Source organism: Podarcis raffonei, chromosome 8 (assembly GCF_027172205.1).
Source record: "Podarcis raffonei isolate rPodRaf1 chromosome 8, rPodRaf1.pri, whole genome shotgun sequence".
In the NCBI taxonomy this organism is placed as follows: domain Eukaryota; kingdom Metazoa; phylum Chordata; class Lepidosauria; order Squamata; family Lacertidae; genus Podarcis; species Podarcis raffonei.
Genome location: NC_070609.1, coordinates 91,530,723 through 91,556,265, shown reverse-complemented (window position 1 = coordinate 91,556,265; position 25,543 = coordinate 91,530,723). Strand labels below are relative to the sequence as shown.

Genomic DNA, 25,543 nt, shown 5'->3' with positions numbered 1-25,543 from the left:
CCCTGGAGGGGCTTAGCTGGGCCCCACAGGCACCAGACTGTGCCAGGGATTTTGACAGGCTCACGGTTGGCCTATCCAGCTCCCTGACTCCCTCCATCTTTCATCTTTCTGCCGCAAGCAGAACATCAACCTCTCCTCAGCTGCACAGACCATTGCATTGCTTGTTATTCTCTCTAACACGGTCCCCTGAAGACTGCAATGCTCTCTCTTTCTCTCCCTCTCCAAGGAAAGAGGGCAGGACAGGATTTCTGCTCAGAGAGAGCACCATGTGCTTGTGGGCGGGCAAGAGACACAGTACAAAGAGGCTTGTCCCTGGGCAGAGGAGCTAGAGGGAGGCAGAGACAGCCTGAGCGCAGAGGCTGATGGAGACCGCTGCTTCCTCTGGAGCCCTTTGCTTGGAACTGGACAGGTAAGAATTTGATTATGGGGAGATGGAGGCGATAGACCAGCCTGTGCAGGGGAAGACCTGGTGGGCAATGCTGCCAAATTGGCTTCTCTTGAGTTTTAGCTAATGCACACTGATCTCCAGTTTTGCTAATACTGTATAAAAAACATAATTTTGCTGTTTATTTTTTTCCCTCCCAAGGGGTCTGTGTGTGTTTCAATTAGGAGAAAAAAATGAATAAATACTAGTTTTTATATTATTGAAAATGAGAGAGGGCATTACCATCATTTTTGGTCCCACTGACCTGGATGCATCTTTCAAAGGGGGCTAATCCTCCCTGAGAGGCAAAATCCAGCTATGTCTGCAAAACCTTTCTTCTTACATTGTAGTTCAAAATTGTTATGATTTGCAAACTTGGGGTACCCTGTACACTACCCCAGCTTTAATATCCTTGATTAAGAGAGTGGGAGAAGGCAAAAGTGTGCTCATTATTTCAAGGCATTTTAGTTGGTCCTAATAAAGATCTTGCTTTGGTGTGGGTTTGGAGTTGATTTATTTTGTAATTATCTGGCACTGCTGCCTATGCTCTGTCCCCTCTCCTAAACAAGTCTTAGATGCTGATGTGGGCCATTAGCATTTTGGGGTGTAGACTTGGGGCTCTTAGCACAGTGGTCTCAGAGCACTGCTTGGTCTCTTGGATGGAAATCCAATTATTATACTTCTGAGGGCAAAACAACACCTGGGAGAGGAACACTTGATGTCTTCTGTGTTCCTCTGTGTTTGGCATTGCGGAGAGGGTGTGATACTCCTGCAGAAATGCAGTTTAGCACTTCTCATAATCCATGCCAACTTCTTTTCACTTCCAAACATCTTCCTTCTCTTGCATGGCCTCAGGTTCAATGCCCAATGGCATCTTCAGGTGGGGCTGGGAGAGACTTCTGCCTGAAATCCTGGTGAGCCAAAACCAGCCAGAGCAGCCAGCACTCAGCTGGATGAACCAAGGGTCTAACTCAGTATAAGGCAACTTCTTGTGTTCCTCTATTTCGCCTCCACAAATGTGAAATTGCATCCTCCATTCCCTTGCTCCTCCTTGTCTCTTGGCTTATTGTCATCCCCCCCACTTTGCACTGTACAAAATGTACACACACCTTGCCCCTTTGCAACAGACCTCAGACCTCTGCCCCCTTATTTATTTATTCCTGCATTGATATCCTATCTTTTGTCCAAGGAGTGCATAGGGGCATGGGCAGTATATGGTTCTTCCTCCACTCTTTTTATCAAAACATCCCTGTGGGGTAGGCTAGGGTAAGAGACAGCGATTGGCCCAAGGTCACCCACTGAACGTCATGGTTGAGTGGGGATTTGAACCAGGGTTTCCCAGGTCCTAGTCTAACCACTACACCACATTGGGTCTTCTCCTGTGTGCCTAGTTACTTGGGTCACAAACCTTCCAACAGGGCTTCTGGCTCATATTCCACCTGATGTACTAGCTTGCTTGATAGCAATGGTAGTGGTTATGATAATGACAGCCTTCACCAACCTGGTCCTCTCCAGATGTTTTGGACTACAACTGCCATCAACTCATGCCAGGATTGAATTCATTTAAAAACTCAAATCTCCAGGGCCTGATGAGCTGCATCCTAGGGTACTAATCTTGCCCACAGCCATTCCTGGGTGGGCTCGAACCACCAACCGTTTGGTTAACAGCCAGACACAATGACCTACTGCTCCACCCTATAATAAATGCAGGGAAATTGTGGTATCAAAGGCTCTTCTCCAATTTTCCCTTTTAAGCAGGGAAAACACTGAGCTGTTGCTGGTTCAGTGTCTCAGATAAAATGCTGTATTGCCTGAGGAAGGAACCTCGGGCCGAACTTGCAGTCCACAACTCACTTGGGATCTTCAGGTCAAGGTTTCAGGGCCGGCCCAAGGCAGAAATTGGACTGTCGTCAGTAAAGTGCCCCAAGACCCTTTGTCAATTTAGCTGAATTTATCTGTCACCAGCAGCTTGATCTGCTGTAATAAGCTGCTAATGCTTTTATCACCATGGGGATAAATATGATCACCTGCAAACTTGTACAGATAAAGCTGCTGTTAAAGGCAATGGAGCAAAGAGAAGGGGGGGGATGGCAACCCCTAAATGACTGGTGCTACCTGACATGCGCCACAATCACAGGAAGCTTTAATTTAACTTTCAAGTTCTCTTTTTGACAACATCTAAAACTAATGCCTCCTTTCTGGCACAGTTGGTATTTTGGCAGTGCTTTGAATTTTTGCCCAGCATTATGTCTGTGTTTCTGTAACTTAAACTTTACTGAATTTTTGCAAGAGATAATATAGAAAAACATTAAGCAGCACTCCCCACCCTTACTACAAAAACAAAAAAATAATTGTAATACAATTCCCCTCCCTGGTTGCTCAGGCTTATATGCATTCTGGAAACTAAATGAAAGCCATCTATCAGGTACTGATGATAAAGCTGTAGCAAGAGCTCATTTGGGAATGGACTGGCAGCCAAATTAGCCAACTCCTAATAACTTATCCACATGCTAATTAGATTCTCAAAAAGTGCATTTCTTAAAAAATCTGAATTGCAAAATTGCATGGCTTGACTGAACCTTTTTGTTTTAACCTTTTCCTCCTGTCTCTATTTTTAGGAACTGATGCCTCTGCTGTATTCTGATGCTGCACATAGAATCAGCAACCTTGGGCTCACCCATCACTGCCAGCAGAGGTACAGTCGGTATAAACATTTAACACCGTATCTTCCCCATTGAATCACAGAATTGTAGAGTTGGATGGGACCACGAGGGTCATCCAGTCCAACCCCCTGCAATGCAAGAATCTTTTTGCCCAGTGTGGGGCTTGAACCCGTGGCCCTGAGATTAAGAGTCTCATGATCCACTGACAGAGCTATCCCACTTCCCCCTCAAACACTGCAAATTCCGCTTGCTCCTTCCTCTGCAGTTTTCCTGATGTCCTGGAGCTTATATATCACCAGAAGTGGGCTGAAGGGCACAGAGGATGGCTGGCCCTTGCAGGTGGAGCTGCTTTTTGTGTTGCTCAGGGGTCTAGGCAAGAGCTACTGCTCTCTCCGGGTGCGTTGGGATCTCTTGCTTTCACAGCAAAGAACAATCCTCTATATCCTTTGTGCTGCTCCTCATAGGCGAGCCTGCCAAGGTTGGCTACTCGTTCTGAGTCCCAGCCAGCATGACGGATGTTGAGGTCCAGCCACATGTGGAGCAACATTGCAGGTTTCTTACTCTAGGGTGTCCAGGTGCAAAAGCATTAAAGTTTGCTGAGAAGAGTTGGCTTCCAGGGAGTCCTCAGGGCAACTGTCAGGGCCCAGCAGGGCTCCTGAGACCCGTTATGGGGGGGAAGAACAGCCTGCCATTGGAGCAATGTCCTGCCGTGGTCTGACATCGTATGGTGGGAAATTAAAATTCAGCCTGCCTCTCCTCTTGCTCAGAGCACTGCTGCCAGATATGCCCAAAGATGTCTTACAGAGAGAGTTGGGGGATGGGATCCGAAGCTCCTTTGCCCAGGATCCCATCAAACTGGGAGATGAGTCCAGAGATGTTGGCAGGTTCAAGGGGGGGAAACAGCTGGAACATGGGAATCTGCCTTATGCCCAAGCCAGGCCATGTGGCTCAGTATTGTCTACACTGACTGGCAGGGACTCTCCAGGGTTTCAGGCAAGGGTCTTTCCCGCCCTACCGGAGATGCTGGGGATTGAACCTGGGATCTCAGCGTGCAGAGCAGATGCTCTGCCACTGAGCTGAGGCCTGCAGAAATGCTGCATGCTCACCTGTCCTCCTTTACACCTGGCTTGCCTCTTCCTGGTGGCCTGTTATGTCACACCGGCCTTCTGGTGTTTAGGAAGCGCTGCCCTCCCTGTCCATCAGCCATCCTTCAAATCCCTCTTCCTTCTTCTGCAAAGATCTCCCTCAGAAACACTCCCCTCCTTTTCTCTCCTGCCTTCCTCTCGGTGTCCCCTTACACCTTTTTGCAGCTCTGGTTGCCCTGGCAACCCCTGGTACGCCAGCTGCCCGCCCCAGGGACCCCAAACATGTCATACTCTATCATTAGCAAGTCTTAGGAAGTGGAAATCATTCCCCACTGGAGGGATCTTTCTCATTACAGAAAAGCAAGGTGCCAGGAAAACAACTTCCAAACAGTGTCCATTGTCATCAGTCACTCCACCTTACTGCCCACCTGCAGGGGCAGGTAGCAGTAGCAGCAACAGGTCATGACATCCAACAGGACTGGCTTGTGTGCCCCTGTAGTGAGAGTGCATAGTTGGCAGCCACAAGGGCCCACATGAATATACAGGCAAAAGCTGTAGCTTGGTGGTAGAGCATGTGCTTTAGGTCCTCAGCATCTCCAGGGAGGGCTTGGAAAGACTCATGTCTGAAGCCCAAGGGAGCCACTTCCAGCTGGTGTAGCGAAGACAGCACTGAGCTAGCTGTGTTAATGGTCTAACAGCATAAGGCAACTTCATATGTTCCTATAGGGCAGAGAGTAGGAAACTGCTGCCCTCCAGGTGGGGCTGGATTCCTGCTGCTGTCAGTCATGGCCAATGGTTAGGGAAGATGGGGGAATTGTAGACCAACAATATTAGAGGGCCACATTTTCGCTATCCCTGCTGCGTGGAGAAAGCCATCTCTCAATGGCTGAGCACATTGTCACATGCAGAATGTCCCAAGCCCATTGCCAGCCTCATCTTGACAACCTGGCAACTTCTTCCAGTCAACGCAAGTAACACTGTAGAATGGGTGTGGGGAACCTGTCGCCCTGTGGCCACTGGAGTTCCACAACATATTGGAGGGCCAAAGGTTCCTCATGCCTGCTGCAGGTTTCCAGCAAGTTGACCTGTTGGTCTCTCCAACACAGTAAAATTGCCTGACTGGTGGCAGACCTCAAAGACCTCCTCCCTCTATGCTACTCTTGGAGATCCTGTGATCTGAAGACAGGGTCGAATCTGGGGCATTTTGCATGCCAAGTGTATGGTCTACCACTACAGGCTGCAGCCCTGCTTATTAAGCAAAGGCAAGACAGCCACCTCAGGCTGCTTGATTCTTTTAGGGGATGGCAGAGCGAGAGACTGAGAGATTGCCTTTGTGGGGATGACACGTGGAGAGGATCTTCTGGGCAAGCCCCGTCGAAATGCAGGGAAATTGCAGAAACCCACAGTTCTCCTTTTAAGCAAGGTGAGGCAACCATGTCAGGCAGGAAAGATGGGGTGTGGGCTGAGTGCAGCAGAGTAGGATTCAGATCTGGTCTCCTGCAAAAGACCTGTTTACATGCATTGAACTGTATGAGCACAGTGTATGAGCACAGCCATTTGCACCCGTTGATTAGCAGCAGGCAGTAATCTTGCCTTCACTTGCAAGAGCCCCAGGAAGCAGCCACTTGGCAGCCGCAGTGCGAAATTTGCCAGAGCTCAGTTAAACATGTGCAGGGAACTGGAGTTGCCCCTGGAGTCTTCCAGCAGAGTTCATCAAACTGTTTAGAGCAGCAGTATGGCACCAAGTGACGCCACGTCAGGCCCTAGAGAGGAATTTAGACAGATGCACACACCAAGAATCCTGAGCTCCAGCCTCCTGAGTCTCATTTAGGAGGAGGGAGAGCTGAAACATTCTTATGAGGTGGGGAGAAGACAGGTCCATTATCTCCACGATCAGCTCAGTACACGCCAGCCTAGGATGTGTGTGTGTTTGTAGTCATGGTGTAATAGAAGACCTTCCCTTCCTCCATGTTCCCAGCACTCTTGTGAGGTAGACAAGGCTGAATATGACTGACAGTCACCCAAAGAGCTTCAGACCGAGCAAAGGTTCAAAACTAAGGAGATAAATAGGATTGGTGGAGATCAGCAGAGATTCCCCTTTGCCTAGAAACTAGCAAGGGGTGCCTGCGAGCTACAATTCCATGCAACAGCAGCTCCCTCTCCCAGAATTCAGCATCCTGAAAATCTGTTTGCACTTAAACCAACTCAAGATAAGTACCTTTTGAGTTATAGGCATGACTCCTCTATATAAATCAAGAGGATGGTCAAAGATCAACCATGGTCATATGAAGCAGGCATGTATGCATGCATTAATTGTCTAACTAAACTAACTAATAATAATATTTATACACCACCCATCTGGGTGGGTTTCCCCAGCCAACTAACTAACTACATATTCTGCTATCCTTCACAAAGACAGAATTTAAAATTTATTTTAAAGAATGAAACCAGAGCGCAATTGTCTAAAAGGTGGAAAGTTCATGGTGGTAATGAGCACGCACACCCTCCCACCCCAGCTGCTTAAGGAAAAGTCATAGGCACCTATAGACTTCCTCATTCTATGGTGATTTTTATTTTTTTTATTTTTGCAGGGCAGGGGAGATTTTTAAGCAGAAAACCCACCAGGGGAACCCCCCCACCCCGAACCATGTCTCACTTCAAAGTTTTTTAGCTCAGACTTCCAAGCAGCATGACCCTGAATGGTGCTAAAATTTGGCTTGGATGGTGACTCTAGTTTCTAGGCCTGGCCATAGCAAAGATCTGGGAGAAACGTGCACAATGCCTAGTCCAAGTTCAGGAGCCAGAAAGGCCCCTTGCGAGATTTCCAAGGGTTTAGGCTACCTCCCTTCCTCACAACATATCAGAAGTAAACATGTTCAGGCTGTTTTACATTACTATGCAGCACATGCAAAATAAGAGAAATTGTGCAAAATTGTTTAATTTGTAGACTGCAGAATTTTAGCACTGAGGTGCAGGTCATCTAACATGATATGGGGCTTTGGGCATAGAAACCCAAGGCTGTGATAAGGGACAAGTGCTTGTGCAGAAAAGAGACACCCCAAGAGAAACACAGCCTTTTACAGACAGAGCCTGCGCACACTCAGATCTGCTTTTTCTTCTCATGGATAAACACAAACAAGACCTGCTTTTCTTTTCATTCAAAATAATATTGAAATTCTCAGGCATCCCGCTCTCTGGTATATACTTAATTACGTGTGCCATAGCAGCAGTTTACTCTCCTCCAGTTAGCCAGCACTGCTGTGTGTGTTCTGCATCCAGACCCCAAAAAGTGCACATCTCTGTGCTCTGTATACTCTTCTGACTGAGGGGTGCCAAAGACAGAGAAAACTGTGGGCAATTCCAGCATAACAAGTCTGTGCCATAAATGCACCACAGCTGCAATTCAAACATATGGCAGGGTATGAAAAGTGCAAGACTTGGGTGATTTGGTGTGACTTACTGTACTGGTTGTATAAAGATACAAATAAGCATGCAAATACAGCTGTCCCAGTAGATGCATGCATTGGTTTTGCAACGCCCTCCATTATGCTAAGAAATGTGTGCCAAATTCTGCACACGGTGCCAATTTTCACGTGCATGATTCTCTGGATTGTGACTTTTGTGCATATCTGACAGCTGCAGTGTGCCAATGATTTTGGGGGGCCAGCTGTAAATCACAAAATCTGGGCTCTATCTCAATGGAAGAAAAAATAAATAAAAACCTGGGCACAGGATATTCTCCCCAACTTTCTGGTAGTTCATGCTTGCTACCAGCATGGCATTTTATTTTACTGAACACATAATTTGTAGACATAAGATGTAGAATAGCCACTAGCTTAGATGGCTTTTAGGGGATTAGGCAAATTCCTAACCGAGAAGCCACTATCAACAGCTATGAGCCACAACTGCTAATTAGGACTCCCATCTTCAGAGGCAGCCAAACACTGAATGCTGGATAGAAACAGAAGAAGACCGTGTTGCCTTCAAGCCCCAGTAGTGGGGCACTGGAAGCAACACTGGAACCTTAATCTGGTGGAGCAGGCTTATTTGTAGGTTAAATGCATTTAAATAAACCGCAGCTGGCTACTCCCTCCTTACTAACATTTGTAACCTTCCATATTGTGTCCCACCTGCCAAACTGTGTCCCTCCTCTTCCATTAGAAAATGATGGTACCTACCAGGGACTAGATACAAACCCATTTTAGGAAGAAGTGGCTAATGGGTACCTGGATTTTATTCATTCACATGTGTGTGTGCTTAAATTATGAAAGTTTCCAAACAAGGCCTGTTATGTTTTGGTTTGCTCAGCACCTTTTGAGCCACCCACAATGATATTCTCATTTTCTCAGGTGGCAGCAACTTCCCTGAGCTAGGCTGTTGGTAAGCAAATCACCTTTTGTTGAAGTGATTTTGGAGATCCACATTGCAGGAAGCTCCTGGCAGCGGAATCCAGAACTAGAACAAAAGCAGAGGCCATTGTGAAGACAGAAGATGCCTAGGTAAGAGCACAACTGCCTGCATGCAGTGAAATCCCAGTTAATAAGCCTGGAGATGGAATAGCTCAGATAGGAAAAACAACACACAATTTTCCTCAGCACACGTTCACTCAGCGGACTTAGAGATGGCTAGAGCCTGCTTACTGCTCCTGCTTCTGAAGATGTGTGGAATCAACACGGAGGAGGAAACAAAGATCCCCTGGGGTTGGAAAGCCCCATGGAAAAGAAACAACACTCAGGTCTCAAGTGAAGATTGGAAGCAACGACTGCCCCAAAGCATAATTATTGGAGTGCGGAAAGGAGGCACACGGGCCCTGCTGGAGATGCTGAGTCTGCACCCCCAGGTGGCAGCTGCCCATTCCGAGGTGCATTTCTTCAATGTGGAGGAGAATTACCGCAAAGGACTTGGTTGGTACAGTCAGCAGATGCCTATTTCACACACCACTCAAATCACCGTGGAAAAGACACCAGGCTATTTTTCATCTCTCAAAGCCCCGGAAAGGATCCATGCTATGGACAACTCAATGAAGCTCCTGCTGATTGTACGGGACCCTGTGGAAAGGTTGGTGTCTGATTACACACAAATCCTTCACAACCGCAAGGCACGGCACAAGCCCTACCAAGCTCTAGAGCACATTCTCTTGAGGCAGGGCCAGGAACTTAACACCCGGTACAAAGCCATGCAGCGCAGCCTGTATGCCTTACACCTGGCTCGGTGGCTGGAGTTCTTTCCCCGGTCACAGATTCACGTGGTGGATGGAGGCACCCTGATCCGGGAGCCTCTCTCAGAGATGCGCCACGTAGAGCACTTCTTGGGACTGGAGCCTTACCTTGGCCCAGACAACTTTTACTTCAACCAGACCAAGGGCTTCTACTGCCTACAAGCAAAGGGGTATCAGCACTGCCTAGACCAATCCAAAGGACGACCTCATCCCACCATTGATGAAGTACTGCTTGAGCAACTCTGCACCTACTTCAGTGAGCACAACGAGAACTTCTTTGCCATGGTGGGTCGAACGTTCAACTGGTGCTAAGTTCTGCTTTGGGGCTTACAGGGGTGCTCTGTTGGGACAGAGGAAAATCAGAGAATGGCCTCCAGATGTTTAGAAAAAGTTTTTTGTGGTAGAGGTCTGTACTCTCTTCTTTTGACTGGGCTGGGAAAAGAGCTCTATCAATATGGGCTTTGCTCAGTGGTACACATGTTTAGAGAAAAACAGCACAACAGAAGTAGCTTTCACACTGGAGACTGGAAAGAGAGCTTTGACAAAAAAAATTCACAGCAAGTGGAGCTATATCCTCTGCAGCTGTGTGCCCAGGAAATGCTATATTCTAGGCCAGCCTTCCCCAAGCTGGTGCCCTCCAGATGCTTTGAACTACAACTCCTATTATCCCTCACCGCTAGCCATGCTGGCTGAGGCTAGTGGGAACTGCAGTCCAAAATATAATCCACATCTTGTTTGGCGTCTATTCCCAGCAATTGTGTGAAAAAAGGGTGAAAAGCCATCTGTTCTCAGCGTTTACTGCCTCTCCAATATTCCCACAACACAACCAGCTGCAGGAACTTTTGTTCCATCCACTTAATGCCCAACACCTGAAAGCCAAGTAATTCCTTTTCTGTTCAACATAGGGCAGCAGTTCCAAAGACAAGAGTTCCTGAAGTACAGTACTGTACTCCGTAAGATCTGACTTGTGTAACTGAATACAGGACAGATAAGTCTGATATACCCATTTGGATATCTTGAATCTATTATAAATATATCAAGTCCTTATAGTCAGCCCATCAACTAGAATAAAGGGCAATTTTCATTTCAATCCACTCTCCTCTCATTGATTCACATACATAAGTCTTCCTTCCTTCTCTATCTGCTTAGAAAAAGTCCTTTCTAATAGAAATGCATTCACTGACAAGATATAATCTGTCAAGAAAGAATGAGCATGCTCAATGAGGGAATATAGAGAAGTGTCAAATATACAGTGGTGATTAGGGTAGGCCAAGAGTACCAAGGATGTCACTTGCACGTAACTAACTGGCCCAGTTACAGCCTTCAGTACCAAGTGTGCTGCACCACTTTATTTTCTTTCCTCTACCATTGTGCTTACTCTATTATGGCACAGCTTCTAGCAAAGGGGCAACTGAAATAAAACCAGGTCCAATTCACTGGCTTCTTTTGTTGGCACATGCATGCTAAAATAAACTAGGCTTTGTTTGTCCAACATCCATCCATATTACTAATGACCAAAACTCCCAATCTCATATTTTATTCATATGAACAACTGCAGAAGAATGTAAGAACCTGCTGTATCAGGCCAATAGCCCCTCTAGTCCAGCATCCTGTTCTAAGTGGCCAACCAGACGTCTGTAGGGTATCTTCAAGCAGGACACAAGCACAAGAACACTCCCCGCCTCCTGTCGTTTCCAGCAACCGGGATTTAGAAGCTTTACTATCTCTGGCTATGGAGACAGAGCACAGCCATGGTGCCTAGTAACCATTGATAGCCTTGCCCTATGTATCACCCACCTAAACCATTATTTGCCTTATCCAGCAATTTGGCAATTGTTTAAAAAAAGAACAGGATACAATGGACAGAAATTCATGAAAGCCATGCACATCACTAACAGGAATAGATAAACAATCAGAGTCCTATATAACTGAGAATAATTGAGCCTCATTCATTTCCTACAATGCCCTAGCTTAAAGGTTACAACATGTATATATATATGTCAGAGTGAGTGTGAATGTTTGTCCCAATCTGAAACAATAATCCCAGGATACAGATTGAGAACTGATTCAGGCATGCCAAGAACCTGGAAGGCACTCAAGCAAATACACGAGAATAGGATTGGAGACCTTCCACTTATTATTATTTGTCACCATATTGCCTGAAATTGCACTGTATGAAGCAGTCCTAACAAGAGCTAAAAACATTACAGTAGTTTATTAGTTCTCCAACCTTACTCTTATGCACAGCCAGCCCAAGAACTACTACACAAAGGGCTCAAATCACACACTGACAAGGTTGCTAATAAAAGCATGGCAGCGCTGCTGGTTTAGCACCGTGTTACAGAAAACTTTGTACATTATAGCACAACAAGGCATTGACACTGAAGCAAGTGATTGTGCTAGCTCAAGGACACAGCATAATTCAGCGCAAGGCAACCAACCCATGGGCAGTTCCCCAGCTGAGGGCAGAAAAGATGCATTTTGGCTTCTTCCTACTATACACATCACCACACCTTTCCCATTATCACACCGTTCACATGTTCAGACAGTACTTCTATCCTGGGGCCAGGGCGGGGGAGAGCTTTAGCAGCCTCAGTTGCATTAAACTCTGTATATTCTACTAAGTTTAAATTAAATGCCGGACTTAGATAATTGTGGTAGCTGTATTAGATCAACAACAATCAATCAGCTAGAGAACACAGAAGTTAACTATGAACACGGCCACCATTAAAGTCTATAATTTGGAAATATTTTATTTTATTTTAAAATCTCTAATAGGATATTAGGGCACTGATCTTTTTGCTGCAATGACCCTTTTACCCCAGAATGATACACAAGAACAAGTTTTGTAAAAAATGGTTTTATCAGTTCCATTTTTGTATAAAACACATGGGAGAAACCTAGCCAATCAACACACAAATTGCTGCCACGTAACAAGGTACTTTTGTGTCAAACTTTGAATCTAAAGAACATACAAATGTTTTAAGTCTACAGTCAATTGTCTATGCTCTTCCATTTAACTATTTTTTTTAAAAAATTCCACATATCCCCATATTTCTTCTGTCCCAGTTACAGTACAATGACAGGGAGGAAGAGGGCTGTTTAAAACTCCTCTCTATGCAGTTTTCTGCTGCCCCTTCTTTCCAATCAGAGACTTGTGGATGTGAGGAATTACACCTGTAAAGAGAATAATGGATTAGAACTGAAGAATACACAATAGTTCAGCACTCATATCAATACATTCTCAAATAACATATTTTGCTAACTCTGTTAGAACTATGCTTACCAAACCCTTCAATAAAAATCCACTTGAACACACTAAGAGGAGAACTGGGGTGCAGCTATGTAGCTGTATTAGATCAAATGTTGACTCAAGGCCTAATTTTCTTGTTACAAAAACAACTAAATGGTGCCATACAGAGTTACTATACTCTGGGGTGTGGGTGGGGAGAAGGAGGGAATAATCTGGATTGTGTTCTTCAGGTTAGGTTCCCTCATGTTACCAAGATGGATGTGAAGATTTACTGGGACATACTGAGAAGCGGAACTGTATTCCCTGGCCTGGTTTGGAGCCTCAATTAAAGAGTTATAAATGACTGGGGAGGAGTACTTAGAATGCTCACCCCCCAAAAAAACAAACAAACAAAAACAACAACAACAAAAAACAGATGGTGCAAAACACAGTTTACAGGAGACCTACTCTATACCAGATTCACCTAGTACAGCAGTCAGGATGAAATACAAGAACCCATCACTATCAAAGCTACTACTAAGTCAGTGAACTAAAAACTATACTGATAAGTACCCATTTGGTTCATACAGTGGTAAGAACTTGCCATGGCAGTACATGCAACTACAACGTAAATCAACTGTGTAACATTCTGCCAAGCAAAATAAGCAGTTTTCCAAACACCCTGGCATAATCAGAAATCCAGGTAAGAAGCATATCACGATTCTACTTATCACTTGGCAAACTGCTTATCTATAATATCCTGCAGAGTACTTAAAGGGATACATTTAAGTTTAGCCACCCTGTCTCCAAATATACTTTTCATATCCAAGCTTTCCAGAAGCTCTAATACTACATACCTCCACCAGCAATGGTAGCTTTAATAAGGGAATCCAATTCCTCATCACCACGAATAGCAAGCTGCAAATGACGAGGAGTGATACGTTTTACCTTGAGATCCTTGGAGGCATTACCTGCCAATTCCAAAACCTGTTGGAAGAAACAGAGCTTTGTATGCCAGCCTCCTAGGAAAATACTGAACAGTAAAATACTGAAAATACTGAAGGTACCTAAAACTAAATTTTCTTTTTCTTTTTTAAAAAATGACCATCTACTACTGTTCCTTGAACATGATCCAGCAGGCTCAGCCCCACTCCCTTGCCTCAGATGAGTTTGGTGGGAACTATTTCTCTTCTTGATCAGGGAAGGTCCAGGATGAGGGCAGCAGTGCTGCCTGAATAATCTTGAGCCACATTGGGCAAAAGATTCCTTCACTGCAAGGGGTTGGACTAGATGACCCTCATGGTCCCTTCCAACCCTACAATTCTATGCTTATGACTCCACATAATTCAGTACCCGCTTCAAGAGCCTTTGGGGGCTATAAAGTAGGACCAGTATTCTAAACAAGTAAGTCAGTTTAAGTTGGGGTGGGGGACATCAGTTCCAGATAGAGATCTGGCCCTTGCAATTCTTCCTGGGCCACACCCCTCATAGGCCTGGTGCCATACCTCAAGTGCTTTTGCCTGACTGGAATATGTCCTTGAATTCTGATAATGCTTCTTTTTTGTCTAAATGAAGAAGGGTGTCTCAGCATGTAAAATTTACATTATTTGCACAACACACTTTTGTCTGGCCCCCACCCACCACTGGCACAGAAGGTTGCTCTTGAGCTGAAAAGGGTTCCCCACCCCTTGCTGCATGTTTTCCCCCATAGGTAGTGAGCTTTTCCCATAAAATGTTTTGCTTTCATATTCAGGATACAAATGTATCAAGTGTTCAGAACTGCAAATAATCTCTGGGTCAGATTCTGCCTTTACCTAAAACACACAATTTCATTTTATTATCACTCTCACTCTCTCTCTCTCTCACACACACACCTACAGTATTCCTCACAGTGTTCTAATGTGTGTCATATTCCCCCCCCCCACCCCAGGAATATGTTAGATGGAAAGTAAACAACTAAATTAAAAGTGTAGGGCAAGAAAGCAATTCTTTTTTTCTGGATTTAGCAGAAACACATACTCACCCCAAACTCAACCACGCAAAAAAACTAAGCCAGAGAGAAAACATAATCAATAGAGTATGTTAACCATTAAAGCTCTTGCAGAATTATTTGATCTGGGTAGCTAAAACACAGGTTTTTAAAGAGAGCAGGAGCAGCTAGGTTATGCTACTCTGGAGGTTCCTGCCAGGCTCCACAGACCAATCTATTATCTGGGTCTTTGATTACATTCAGATCATGTAGTCTAACAAGATCAATTTTCAGAACCTACCTCAGCAGTGAGGTATTCGAGAATTGCAGCACTGTACACAGCAGCAGTAGCACCAACTCGTCCATGGCTTGTGGTGCGAGTCTTCAAGTGTCTATGGATACGACCCACTGGGAACTGAAAGCAGAAGGACCTGTTCAGCATACATGGTCAAAGCCAACACGGCTCTTCCAAAGGTAATTAATTCTGACATCTGGTTCAGTGAACTATTTCCAGAGAGAGAGAGAGAGGGTGCATTTAATACAGGCACCTCATCTAATAGAACTAGAGTCAGGATTGGAGTTGCAGTTTTGTTTTTTAACAGACTGGTCATCAAATGCCAAGTCACACACAGTTCTTGCACTGCATTATCTTAAACTGGAAATGGGAGGGAGTGATGTGGTCTGCGTTGCAGTTCAAGCTGGGATTCACAGGCCAAACTGCCTGGCACCAGGCTTCTTGAGAATGCTTGCAAACCAGTAATGAGCTCCATGAGGTCATTCATAAATGTAAAAACAAATTTTCAGCACTAGAAAGTATGCTGTGTGTCTTATTCTTAAGGCAGTGTAACAGCTTCCACAGTGTATATGGTATTATATTCTTAATTTAATAAAATTCTAAAAATTTTCATTGGGCAAGCATTCAAATAACTGGCAAAGGCTAAGGACAACGAAGTCCCTGCAGCTGACCAATCAGACACACTATTATTTTCCTTAATACAAGAAGCTTAACTTCTCCTTAAATAAACACATGACTCAACAAAACTAAACAAAAAAACAGATTTTTGCCAGGAGTGGGAAGTTGGGGGCAGAAGAGACAAGACAGAAGAGTTGCCTCTTCTGGTCGAAGAGGCAGGAAAAAATGGTAACTTCCTCACAGGGAAGGGTGCTTATTTGCCAAAGCCAGAGGAAGCACATGGAAAACCTCAAACAAGTCAAAAACTTAGGATTATAAAAAGAGTCAAAATGGCAAACAAGCTGGAGAAGGGAAAACATGATTTAAACAAACAGGCAAAACATGACCAAAAAGATGACAGCCCCCAAGAGCTCACTTAGCATTTTACAAAGCTAGACTCAGTTGCTTCCCATGGCCTCCAAATGAGATATTGGTGGGTTAGGTCTTGCTCCTAACAAGATTTATAGGTAAGTGAACAAGATTTCCACATATTAGGAGCAATAAGACATTTTGAACTGAAATAGCAGCTCTGATGAGAGATTCTCATGGATGGCAGTATCACTAGCTATTATTTAAGGCTGCGTCTGCCAAAACTCAGGTGTCTAATGGTTTCTACTCTACAGATGTCCATGGCAGGAATATTACCTGGAAGGCTACTAAGATAATTATCTTGTATCTGTTACTCTTATACTTAAATGCATTCAATGAACCATTTGCCAAAACTGAGCTTGTCAAAAGATTTCTCTCTGAATAATACAGTATTGCAAAACACCACACCAAAACCCACGTGTGGTCAATACAAAACTTCAGGATGCTCTAGATATCCAAGATGTACCAGACCTATCCTTATCAGTTTTTGGATCTCAGCAAAAGGGAAATAAAGAGCTCATTTGACTTAGGAAAGATAGTTTACACGGAATATAGCTAAAGGTTGTAGTCAGAGCACTTTACAGTAAGGATTAGGGGAAAACACAATATCTCTTTAGCTACTCAAAGCATGTTCAATTCTACGACACATCTACCTGGTGTTAAAAATACCAGAAACAGTCTTTTAGGCTAAAGCTTAGACAGCATGCCCCTAACAATCTGAATAGGTCAGAAACTAGAGAACTAGTGTCAAGTTCCAGGCTGAAAGTCAATGGACTGTAAGGGGGCATCATGTAACTCCTGCTAGAAAATGCTTAATGTGCAGATGGTCTGATTTGTGTTTCCTCCTCTTATAAGAGATGGAACTGCCTTACAACCCTGATTTCTGATTTCAGGGAAATGTGCACAAGGAGAGAGCAGAGAGACAGGTGGTTGTGAGAGAGGGAAAGAAAGGCAATCGTGGAAGGTGACAGAAAAAAATGCAGTAACGGGAGGGGAGACTCAGCTCCCCAGGGAAGGAGGAACCAAGTTAATTTTAATGAATGTACAAATCATATGCATGTCTACTGAGAAGTAAAGCCCACTTAATTTAAAGGAATTTACCCTCAAATAGCATGCACAGGACTACAACTTTAATATTTCAGGGTTGATTTGGAATGAAAATTAGTTTTATTTAATTGAATTTTTAAAAGACTTATAAAATGACAAAACTTTTGCTAACTCTCAGGAACCCTTTTTGTTTTCCTTTACAACTAAAACTGTATGTTTCTTCAGTGTGGGAGAATCTAGGGAGGTTCCTCAAACTTCATCATACAACCAAGGGGCAACAGATAACAGCCGCCACCTATATTAGGTTCTAAGTATGGTAAAGCTTTCCCAGAAATCCTATCCATTTTTATTTCAGGCAAGTTGATATTAGGAGGGAGCAAGAATCATGCAGAACTGAATTAAAGATGATACAAGGTGGAAGAAAGCAAGGTGAGGTGAGATGGAGAGGGAAGAAATAGGAGGTGGAATGATACAGAAGGTGAGAAAAGGAAAGTATAAAAAATTCTGAGAAGAAAATGTGGAAGAAGGCATTAGTAGAAAGAGAAATGAAGCACATTGGTGCATGGTATGTGGTGAGACGCTAGCACTATTAAGTATCAAGAATGAAACAAATAACAACAACAACAACAACAATAATAATAATAATACTGCCTTTCATCCAAGGATTACAAGGTAGTTTATAATATTAAAACACAAAAATGTGAAAGTGGGTCCCATGTTCCTGGTTGGGAGTCTAACGTGGGTTTTGGGTCTGGACAAGTTCAAGATCGCTAGTACAGTATAAAAGTAAAGGTAAAGGTACCCCTGCCCGTACAGGCCAGTCTTGACAGACTCTGGGGTTGTGCGCCCATCTCACTTAAGAGGCCGAGGGCCAGCGCTGTCCGGAGACACTTCCGGGTCACGTGGCCAGCGTGACATCGCTGCTCTGGCGAGCCAGAGCCGCACACGGAAATGCCGTTTACCTTCCCGCTAGTAAGCGGTCCCTATTTATCTACTTGCACCCAGGGGTGCTTTTGAACTGCTAGGTTGGCAGGCACTGGGACCAAACAACGGGAGCGCACCCCGCCGCGGGGATTCGAACCGCCGACCTTTCGATCGGCAAGCCCTAGGCGCTGAGGCTTTTACCCACAGTGCCATCAACTATGATGTACAGTATACATCATAGTTATTTCGAATGACAAATTTATTATTTCGGTCACAGACCAGTTCCACCCCACATACAATATCAAGGAAGTCATAAAACATGATAGGGATACATTTGAATTTGCAATTAGGTATAACAGGGACAATACAGTTAAATATATATATATATAAATTAAAACTTAGTCACTAACATATAACCTAAAATTATCATTTAAAGCCTTAATCATTATGATAGCACAGCTTGTTCCCTAAGTTTTATGGCAATCACACAGAATTTGGCTACCCTTAACATCTCAGGATCCTTGTCCTCTACCAGGGATTTTAGACATTGAAGTTCGGATTCATTTGGAGATTTTTGCATAGCAGGGGTAATAAATACCGAGCGTATATCCCCATAAAAATGGCAGCGTAACAAGGCGTGAGACAGTTTCTACCTCCATCAAGCCGCAGGGGCAGACTCGTTCAGCGTATGGTTTACCCTCAAATCTGTCCTGTCATAAGGCAGATGGCAGCACATTCAATCTAGTGAGGGTAAATGACCATCTGTATTTAGGTATTTGTAATTTTGACAAATAATGTGCTGGGGGAAATCCTCTCCCATTATCTTTTATTACTGGGTGTTTATTCATCTTGCTCACGTGGCATTGCAGTTCCACATCCCAAATTCGTTGGCGGATTATTGCTCTAGCTTTCTCATAACCTACAGCTATCAGGGCCTGTGGGGAAAACCCAAAGCCTCTTAGCTCTTCATGCAGTGTAGCTTTCCATTTGGATTGGTAGAAATCCAGTAGGGTTAAGGGTGCCAACCCAACAGGGAAAAATATAAGTTTTAACCAATAATGGATCTTCAGAATCCATATCCGAGCGCTAACAGGGATTTGCCGGACCTCCAGGCAGACAGCTATGTTAGACACACAAGAAGGGATCCCTAGCAGGCAGCGATAGAACTTAGTTTGGAATGATTCTAAGGGAGCAAGGTTTAAGAAGCTGCAGATCTGAGAGCCATATGTCAGATGTGTTAATATTTTTGCAGCAAAGACCCGGGAGGCTGCCGGAACATATTGGCCCCCTTTTCCATAGAAAAACCTTATATTAGCTTTGGTAAATCTTCAGGCATTTGCAATAGTTATTACAATAAATGAACTTACCTGAAGTCCAGCTCTTTGTGAGCGAGACACTGCCTTTGCCTTAGCCTTTCCACTGTCCTTGCCAGCCTTGCCTCCAGCCTAAATAAGAAATAAAAACATGAACTAGATCTATTGAACAAGTCAGCTGAAAAGAGAAGAGCTTTTAAAATCCTATCTTATCACCACTGTTGATAATACATGGTTGTTGAGGTAAAAAATGTAATTATAGGTCTCCTATGAATTCAAAACATGCAGTCTTGATGGAATATTTAGAATGCAATTTTGTTCTTCAGGTCATTCTCTGTTAAAACAAGTGCAGGAAGGAAATTTAAAAGAACCCAAAGACTCTAAATTGCTTTTAAATATGTCAATATGTAGAGTATACAAGCTATTGGGCCACAATTCTAAGCATACTTTTAAATACCGTACATTTTTAACTAAATCTAATTAGGGCTACAATCCTAGTTTGTTTAATTTATTTGGGAGGGGGGATTTTTATACCATCCTTTACCAAATGGCAAGAGGTGATTTACAAATTTAAAATGTCATACATGCCTGATATTAATAAAACTGAACCAGCAGCTATTTTCTACATGCAAGATCATATGAAGACATGTTCATGTGAACAGATGATGCATGGATACAACTTGCAGTGGCCAGCATTATTAAGGTAGTCCCAGAAGTGCTACTGTAATTAGAATGACAGCTATTGGCTGTATCTACATGAAGCCTAGTTCACAGAGAAGCACATTCAAATCATCTCATGCATAAGAAGGAACATGTAAAGCTGTTAAGTGGTTTGCAAACACAGGTGTGAACAGGCCGATATGGAGTTTTTCATTTTAATACATCTCAGTGGTGTGGGACGGAAAATTTTCTAGAAAGTGTTCTGTTTTATAAATTCATTAGAATAGTAACAAAATGTAGTTGACAACTACAAATTCTATTAGTTAAGTCTGGCAGTTTCAAAGTTTTTTATTTTGTTCACCAAATGCAAGCGAAATAAACATGCTCAATTAGATGTCTCTTTGGGACATCAGAATTTTTTTAATGCAAACTACCCTGATTTGTGTATTTTTTCACATATTTTCTAGGATGTTTCAAATCCTGAAACTAAATGTTTTAGATTATACACACTTTTCAGGATTAAAAATATTGCTCACAAACAAGCTGACTTTAGTTGTGTGCTATAATACTCAAATCAAATTAAGTTTGCACAAAGAGCTTCTGGGAATCTTGAAAGCTAGAAATTCTCTTTTCACAAGATAATAATAATAATAATAATAATAATAATAATAATAATAATAATAATAATAAATCTTTATTGTCCCTACACCTGTGTGCACTGAAATTAAACAAGCCCCCCTCCCCCCGACACATACACTCAATCTTGTTTGCGCTCTGTGTGCTTGTCAGAAGTCAATTACACCACTATTTTTTTCCATTCAGCAGCCCAACAGCCCATGGATAAAAACTGTTTTTTAACCTGTTGGTGCGGCTGACTATATTTCTGTATCTCCTGCCTGAAGGTAGGAGATTAAAGAAGTGCTGGCCAGGGTATCCCTAAGAATTTTCCTCACTCTCCTGAGGCAGCGGTCTCCCAATAGCTACATTCCTAAGCACTTGTCCAGGTAAAAGGTCTACTGAACACTTAAAGACTTACTTCTGAATAAAAATACAGTGATACCTCGGGTTAAGTACTTAATTCGTTCCGGAGGTCCGTTCTTAACCTGAAACTGTTCTTAACCTGAAGCACCACTTTAGCTAATGGGGCCTCCTGCTGCCGCCGGAGAACGGTTTCTGTTCTCATCCTGAAGCAAAGTTCTTAACCTGAGGTAATATTTCTGGGTTAGCGGGTCTGTAACCTGAAGTACCACTGTACATAGGATTACACTATAAAATATCCAGGTTTTTATTACGTTTCTGAGGACCACACAAGTGCCAAGAGGGTGTAGAGTTGCATTCATGAACTTCAGTCACCTATAAAATATTTGGCAACTTATACATTGAATTAAATAAGGTAAGGAAAGTGAATAATTTAGACTACTTGGTTTTGACCCTATATTTTAAGGAATGTTAATAATCTGGGCATTTTATAATGTAAAACTCTAGTGCCAACAAGAGAACATATGGCCTACACAAGAGTTAACTTAATAATGTTCATGCCAGACCCATTTATCCAGATAGTAATCAAAGGAGAAGGGACGCGGGTGGCGCTGTGGGTAAAAGCCTCAGTGCCTAGGGCTTGCCGATTGAAAGGTCGGCGGTTCGAATCCCCGCAGCGGGGTGCGCTCCCGTTGCTCGGTCCCAGTGCCTGCCAACCTTGCAGTTCGAAAGCACCCCCAGGTGCAAGTAGATAAATAGGGACCGCTTACTGGCGGGAAGGTAAACGGTGTTTCCGTGTGCTGCGCTGGCTCGCCAGATGCAGCTTTGTCACGCTGGCCACGTGACCCGGAAGTGTCTCCGGACAGCGCTGGCCCCTGGCCTCTTAAGTGAGATGGGCGCACAACCCCAGAGTCTGTCAAGACTAGCCCGTATGGGCAGGGGTACCTTTACCTTTACTAATCAAAGGAGAAAAGCTGTGACAGGACCAAGTGAAGCTTTACATACAATGAATCAGAATCTATGTCAAATACACTGCCAGTGATGTACTTCAAAACCACAAGGTATAACAGTCAACCCGATCCTACAAATATGCTTTAGCTGCTGCACTGTAAACAAGCCCCCCCCCAATATTAGCTAATGAAGGGTGTCACTGACCACCAACAAGCTTTAAAGGGCTACCACAAGCTCTGTAAGGAAGAAATGTATGAGAACCATATATTTTCTCCACCTTTGGCAGCACATCTGTGCTGGTACCACAGCAGGAGCAGTGATGGATGTGGACTTGGTTTTGGGACCCTAGCACTCAAGTTACGTACTGATAAGCCAATTAAGAGACTCCAATCAAGCTAGATAATCTAACTGAACACACATATATATTTTTAGCAAAGGAAATTATTTTTATCTACTTTATTGAAGAAGGAAAAGTGGTACAGATGCCAAATGATAATACCAGAGATATTTTATCGTATTTATGCACAATTTTTTACTAAAATAAGTTCCAAAATTTAGGGCGTGCATAAGATTTGATGGCACATTTACATTCACCAGCAAATACCTTTCTGGTTTCAAGGTTTTGAAAATTGATTTGATGGCACATTAGATTCATGTAAATACAGTACCTTTTAACTACATGGCCGTAACTAGACTGTGTTCACTTAAATGCTACTGAAACTTATGAACATGTGATTTAAGACTATTTCATTCAATAATCATTTCAGATTACCTCTGTGTCAGGTCAAACAACCCTACACCAAAACAACCACTTGTTTCAATGGGGCATATTCACAACCTGAGGCAAATAGCTATTCAAAAGCTGTTGACACAGCACTGAGATGCTCACATATTGCATAAACCAGGGGATTAGGAACTTGTTGCCCTCCAGATGTTGTTGGACTCCAATTCCCATCTCCCTGATCATTGGTCATATTGACTGAGACTGATGGGAGCCGACAGACGCAGGCTCCTCATTCCTGATGATTGCTTGTGTGCAACCCTCAGATACGGGTAGGTGTTGCATGTAAACACCTGCACATTTTGAGAACCTTGCCAACTGTTTGGGCATTTTAACTGCAGTTAATGTCTTGCTGCTCCCTTGTCTCCATACATTTTTTTTTAAATAAGCTGTATATTTTATATCCATATTTCCCAAGACTTCTCAAAACTAAATCTGAATTTTCTGTTGAGTCAAAATGCATCTTGTACAAGCAAAGCTATGTGTTAGGGGATGTGTAAATTAAGGGATATCTTAACAGGCTTACCTAGAACTAAATTATCACCAGATTAAACCTTATTAAGTTGCTAGTTTTTAAAATCCTGGTGTTGGTTTCACTTCTCAATGTTTTACTATTTTTATAGTGTCTGTATTGAACTGTTTAATTTATTTTTAAGCTGTATTAAACATGTTTAATCAAAAGGCAGAGTACAAAATATATCTTACAGCTTGCTGAAAGACTGACTTTACGATTAGTTTATAGCTTTTTAAAGAAAAATGAAAGCCAATTATGTAATAAAAGTCAGGCTCAATGAGTTATAAAACCAAAATTGGTAATTTTGCCAATTATCAGTCCTGTCACATTACATTCAGCAGTTGAATTAACCATTTACCCAGTCACATCAGCTGCACCAAAAAACATGATCCCTGTATTCTATGGTAAGCTTATGATGAAGTAGAAAGATAAGATCTTAGATCAGACTGTCAGTACTAAGCCTGTTTAGTCCAAACTGCCCCAAGTTCAATGCTCCCTATGAGCTATGCTTAAGATTATATTTATATTATGGGACAAAAACAGTCAACAGTTAGAATCTTACCTGAGATTCCTCTAAGGACACAATGCTAACTGTATGCAGACAGTAAGTTAACAAACTGCAAGCAATTTCTTTGGAATTTAGAATGCTATATCAAACTTGTTTACTGCAGACTTGTAAAGTAAGATTGAAATATATTAAGTTATTTCCAAGTGATATAGAAGAACTGAGCAGAATGAATAATAATTGCCAGATCTGCCAGAAAAACTTTTAAGCTCTACATGCATAGCTTTTAAACTAGACAGGCAAACTTCAGTGCCATCTTACTGGGACATTCTCTACCTTAGGTTTATTATGCAAATAACCGTGATTAAAATGTTTTTCTACTGGGCATTCAGCTATAAGAATATATAAATTATATTGTATCATTTAACAGTTTACATTAACTTTGAATACAAAGAGAACAGATCAAGTCACTTGCAGCCAAAGCCTATTAACCTGCTCACTGGAAGGTATCTCACCATTAAGTAAAATACTTTTAAAAATTCCTGCTTGGAAAACTAAAACCTTAAAGTAGCACTGCAACCACATCAGCAGTGAAACTTAAAATTAATCTTTAGCCTGCGGGAAGTGTCAACTGCCCATTTGCAGCCTTTATAAAAATGAAGTCCCACTGAGACCAACTGGACTTAGCGCCAATTAAACAGCCCTAAACATGGTTAAGATGGGCGTTATGTCCCCTGCAACCAGTAGGATTTGCTTTTAAGTAAACACGCATAGGCTCACGCTGCACTGGAAGGCAGCACATCTTCAGACGTCATTCGCCTACAACCCCGTTGACTTGGCGAGGGGGGAGGAGCAGAAAGGCCACTTCCCGAAGCGGCAGGCAGGGGCTCCAGTGCGCCAGGCTGTCACATCGAGGGCCGCTTCTGGCGGGACCCGTCAGACTCAAGCTGAAGCCCGCGTCAGGAAATAAATCCGGAGCGCCTGACGTTTACACAGCATTACGTTGCTAGGAAATCTCTTCCCAGATGCGCCTTAGAGAGGCGAGGAGGTGGTGACGAGCCGGCCTGCTGGCACCGCTTGGCAGCTGCCCCCTATCAGCTCCAATTGCCTGGAGAAGCGACGAGGCCCTTCGGCCTGTCCTCTCCGGCGCGTCTGGGACAGGAGAAGATGGCACATGCTCCACAAGATTCCTCCCTGACCCAGAGCCAGGATTCACACGTGACACAAGGCAGACCCCGGGTTGCCACCAAGCGCGCACATCCCTGACTCTGGAAGTTGCTGCGCGCGGCTCTCGGATCCCGCCACCACCAAGAGTATCCGCCTGAGACTCGCATCACGCGCGTTCACACCTTCCTTTTAAAAAAACAAACACCACCACCAGAAAACGAGGTACACTCCGAAGCGGGAAGAGGCCCCGGCGGAGGCGGGGCTTCCAAGGCGCCTCGTAAAATAAAGGCAGGCGGCAGCGTCATCCCTCGCTTCCCCACCAGCCCTTGCCAACGGGGGTTCCAGCTCACGCGTCCCAGCCCCATGACACGCCAAGCAGCCCAGCTCCAGGACGCCGCAGGAGGAGCCGGGAGCGCAACTTGCGCGGGTCCTTCCCCGCCCCCGACACCCTTCCCTTGGCGCCGGCGCTGGAAATAAGTCGGGACCCCGCGCGGTCTTCCTGCCTGGGGGTCCGGAGCTATTTCTCCGCGAGGTTCGCTTCCCCCTGCCCCGCGTCCTTATTCCTCCTCCCCGCTTACCATGGTTCCGTCGCTGCCCTGTGAGGACCGGTCCCGATTCCGAGCTAGAGCCGCCTCAGAAAGTCGACAGACAATAACCCGCCTGAGCGCGAGGAGGGAGCCTGGCCTGCCGCGGCCACCGCGAACCAATCAGGGCAAGCCATGCTAGTTTGAACCTCCCGCCTTGACCAATCCAATTACTGCTTCTTACTTCCTCGCGTAAGCTCCGCCCCT

At 43.9% G+C, this 25,543-nt stretch overlaps 2 protein-coding genes across 3 annotated transcripts; one reads left to right on the top strand and one right to left on the bottom strand.

Moving 5' to 3' along the window:
• The first annotated feature begins 239 nt into the window (after positions 1-239).
• LOC128420128 (heparan sulfate glucosamine 3-O-sulfotransferase 1-like) lies at positions 240-13,014 on the top strand. The gene is made up of 3 exons (XM_053401610.1): positions 240-409; positions 3,043-3,119; positions 8,522-13,014. Exon 3 carries the CDS (start codon positions 8,794-8,796, stop codon positions 9,700-9,702), a length of 909 nt encoding a protein of 302 aa, XP_053257585.1. The 5' UTR covers positions 240-409; positions 3,043-3,119; positions 8,522-8,793; the 3' UTR covers positions 9,703-13,014.
• LOC128420131 (histone H2A.V) lies at positions 12,235-25,464 on the bottom strand. Of its 2 annotated transcripts, XM_053401617.1 has the most exons (6): positions 25,331-25,464; positions 19,251-19,328; positions 14,893-15,006; positions 14,128-14,187; positions 13,480-13,609; positions 12,235-12,567 (listed from the first exon to the last, which is right to left on the bottom strand). In XM_053401617.1, exons 1-6 carry the CDS (start codon positions 25,331-25,333, stop codon positions 12,506-12,508), a joined length of 447 nt encoding a protein of 148 aa, XP_053257592.1. In that variant the 5' UTR covers positions 25,334-25,464; the 3' UTR covers positions 12,235-12,505. The 2 variants fall into 2 exon arrangements, with proteins under 2 accessions (XP_053257592.1, XP_053257593.1); XM_053401618.1 differs by lacking the exon at positions 14,128-14,187 and having other exon boundaries at positions 25,331-25,459.
• Between the last annotated feature and the right edge of the window lie 79 nt (positions 25,465-25,543).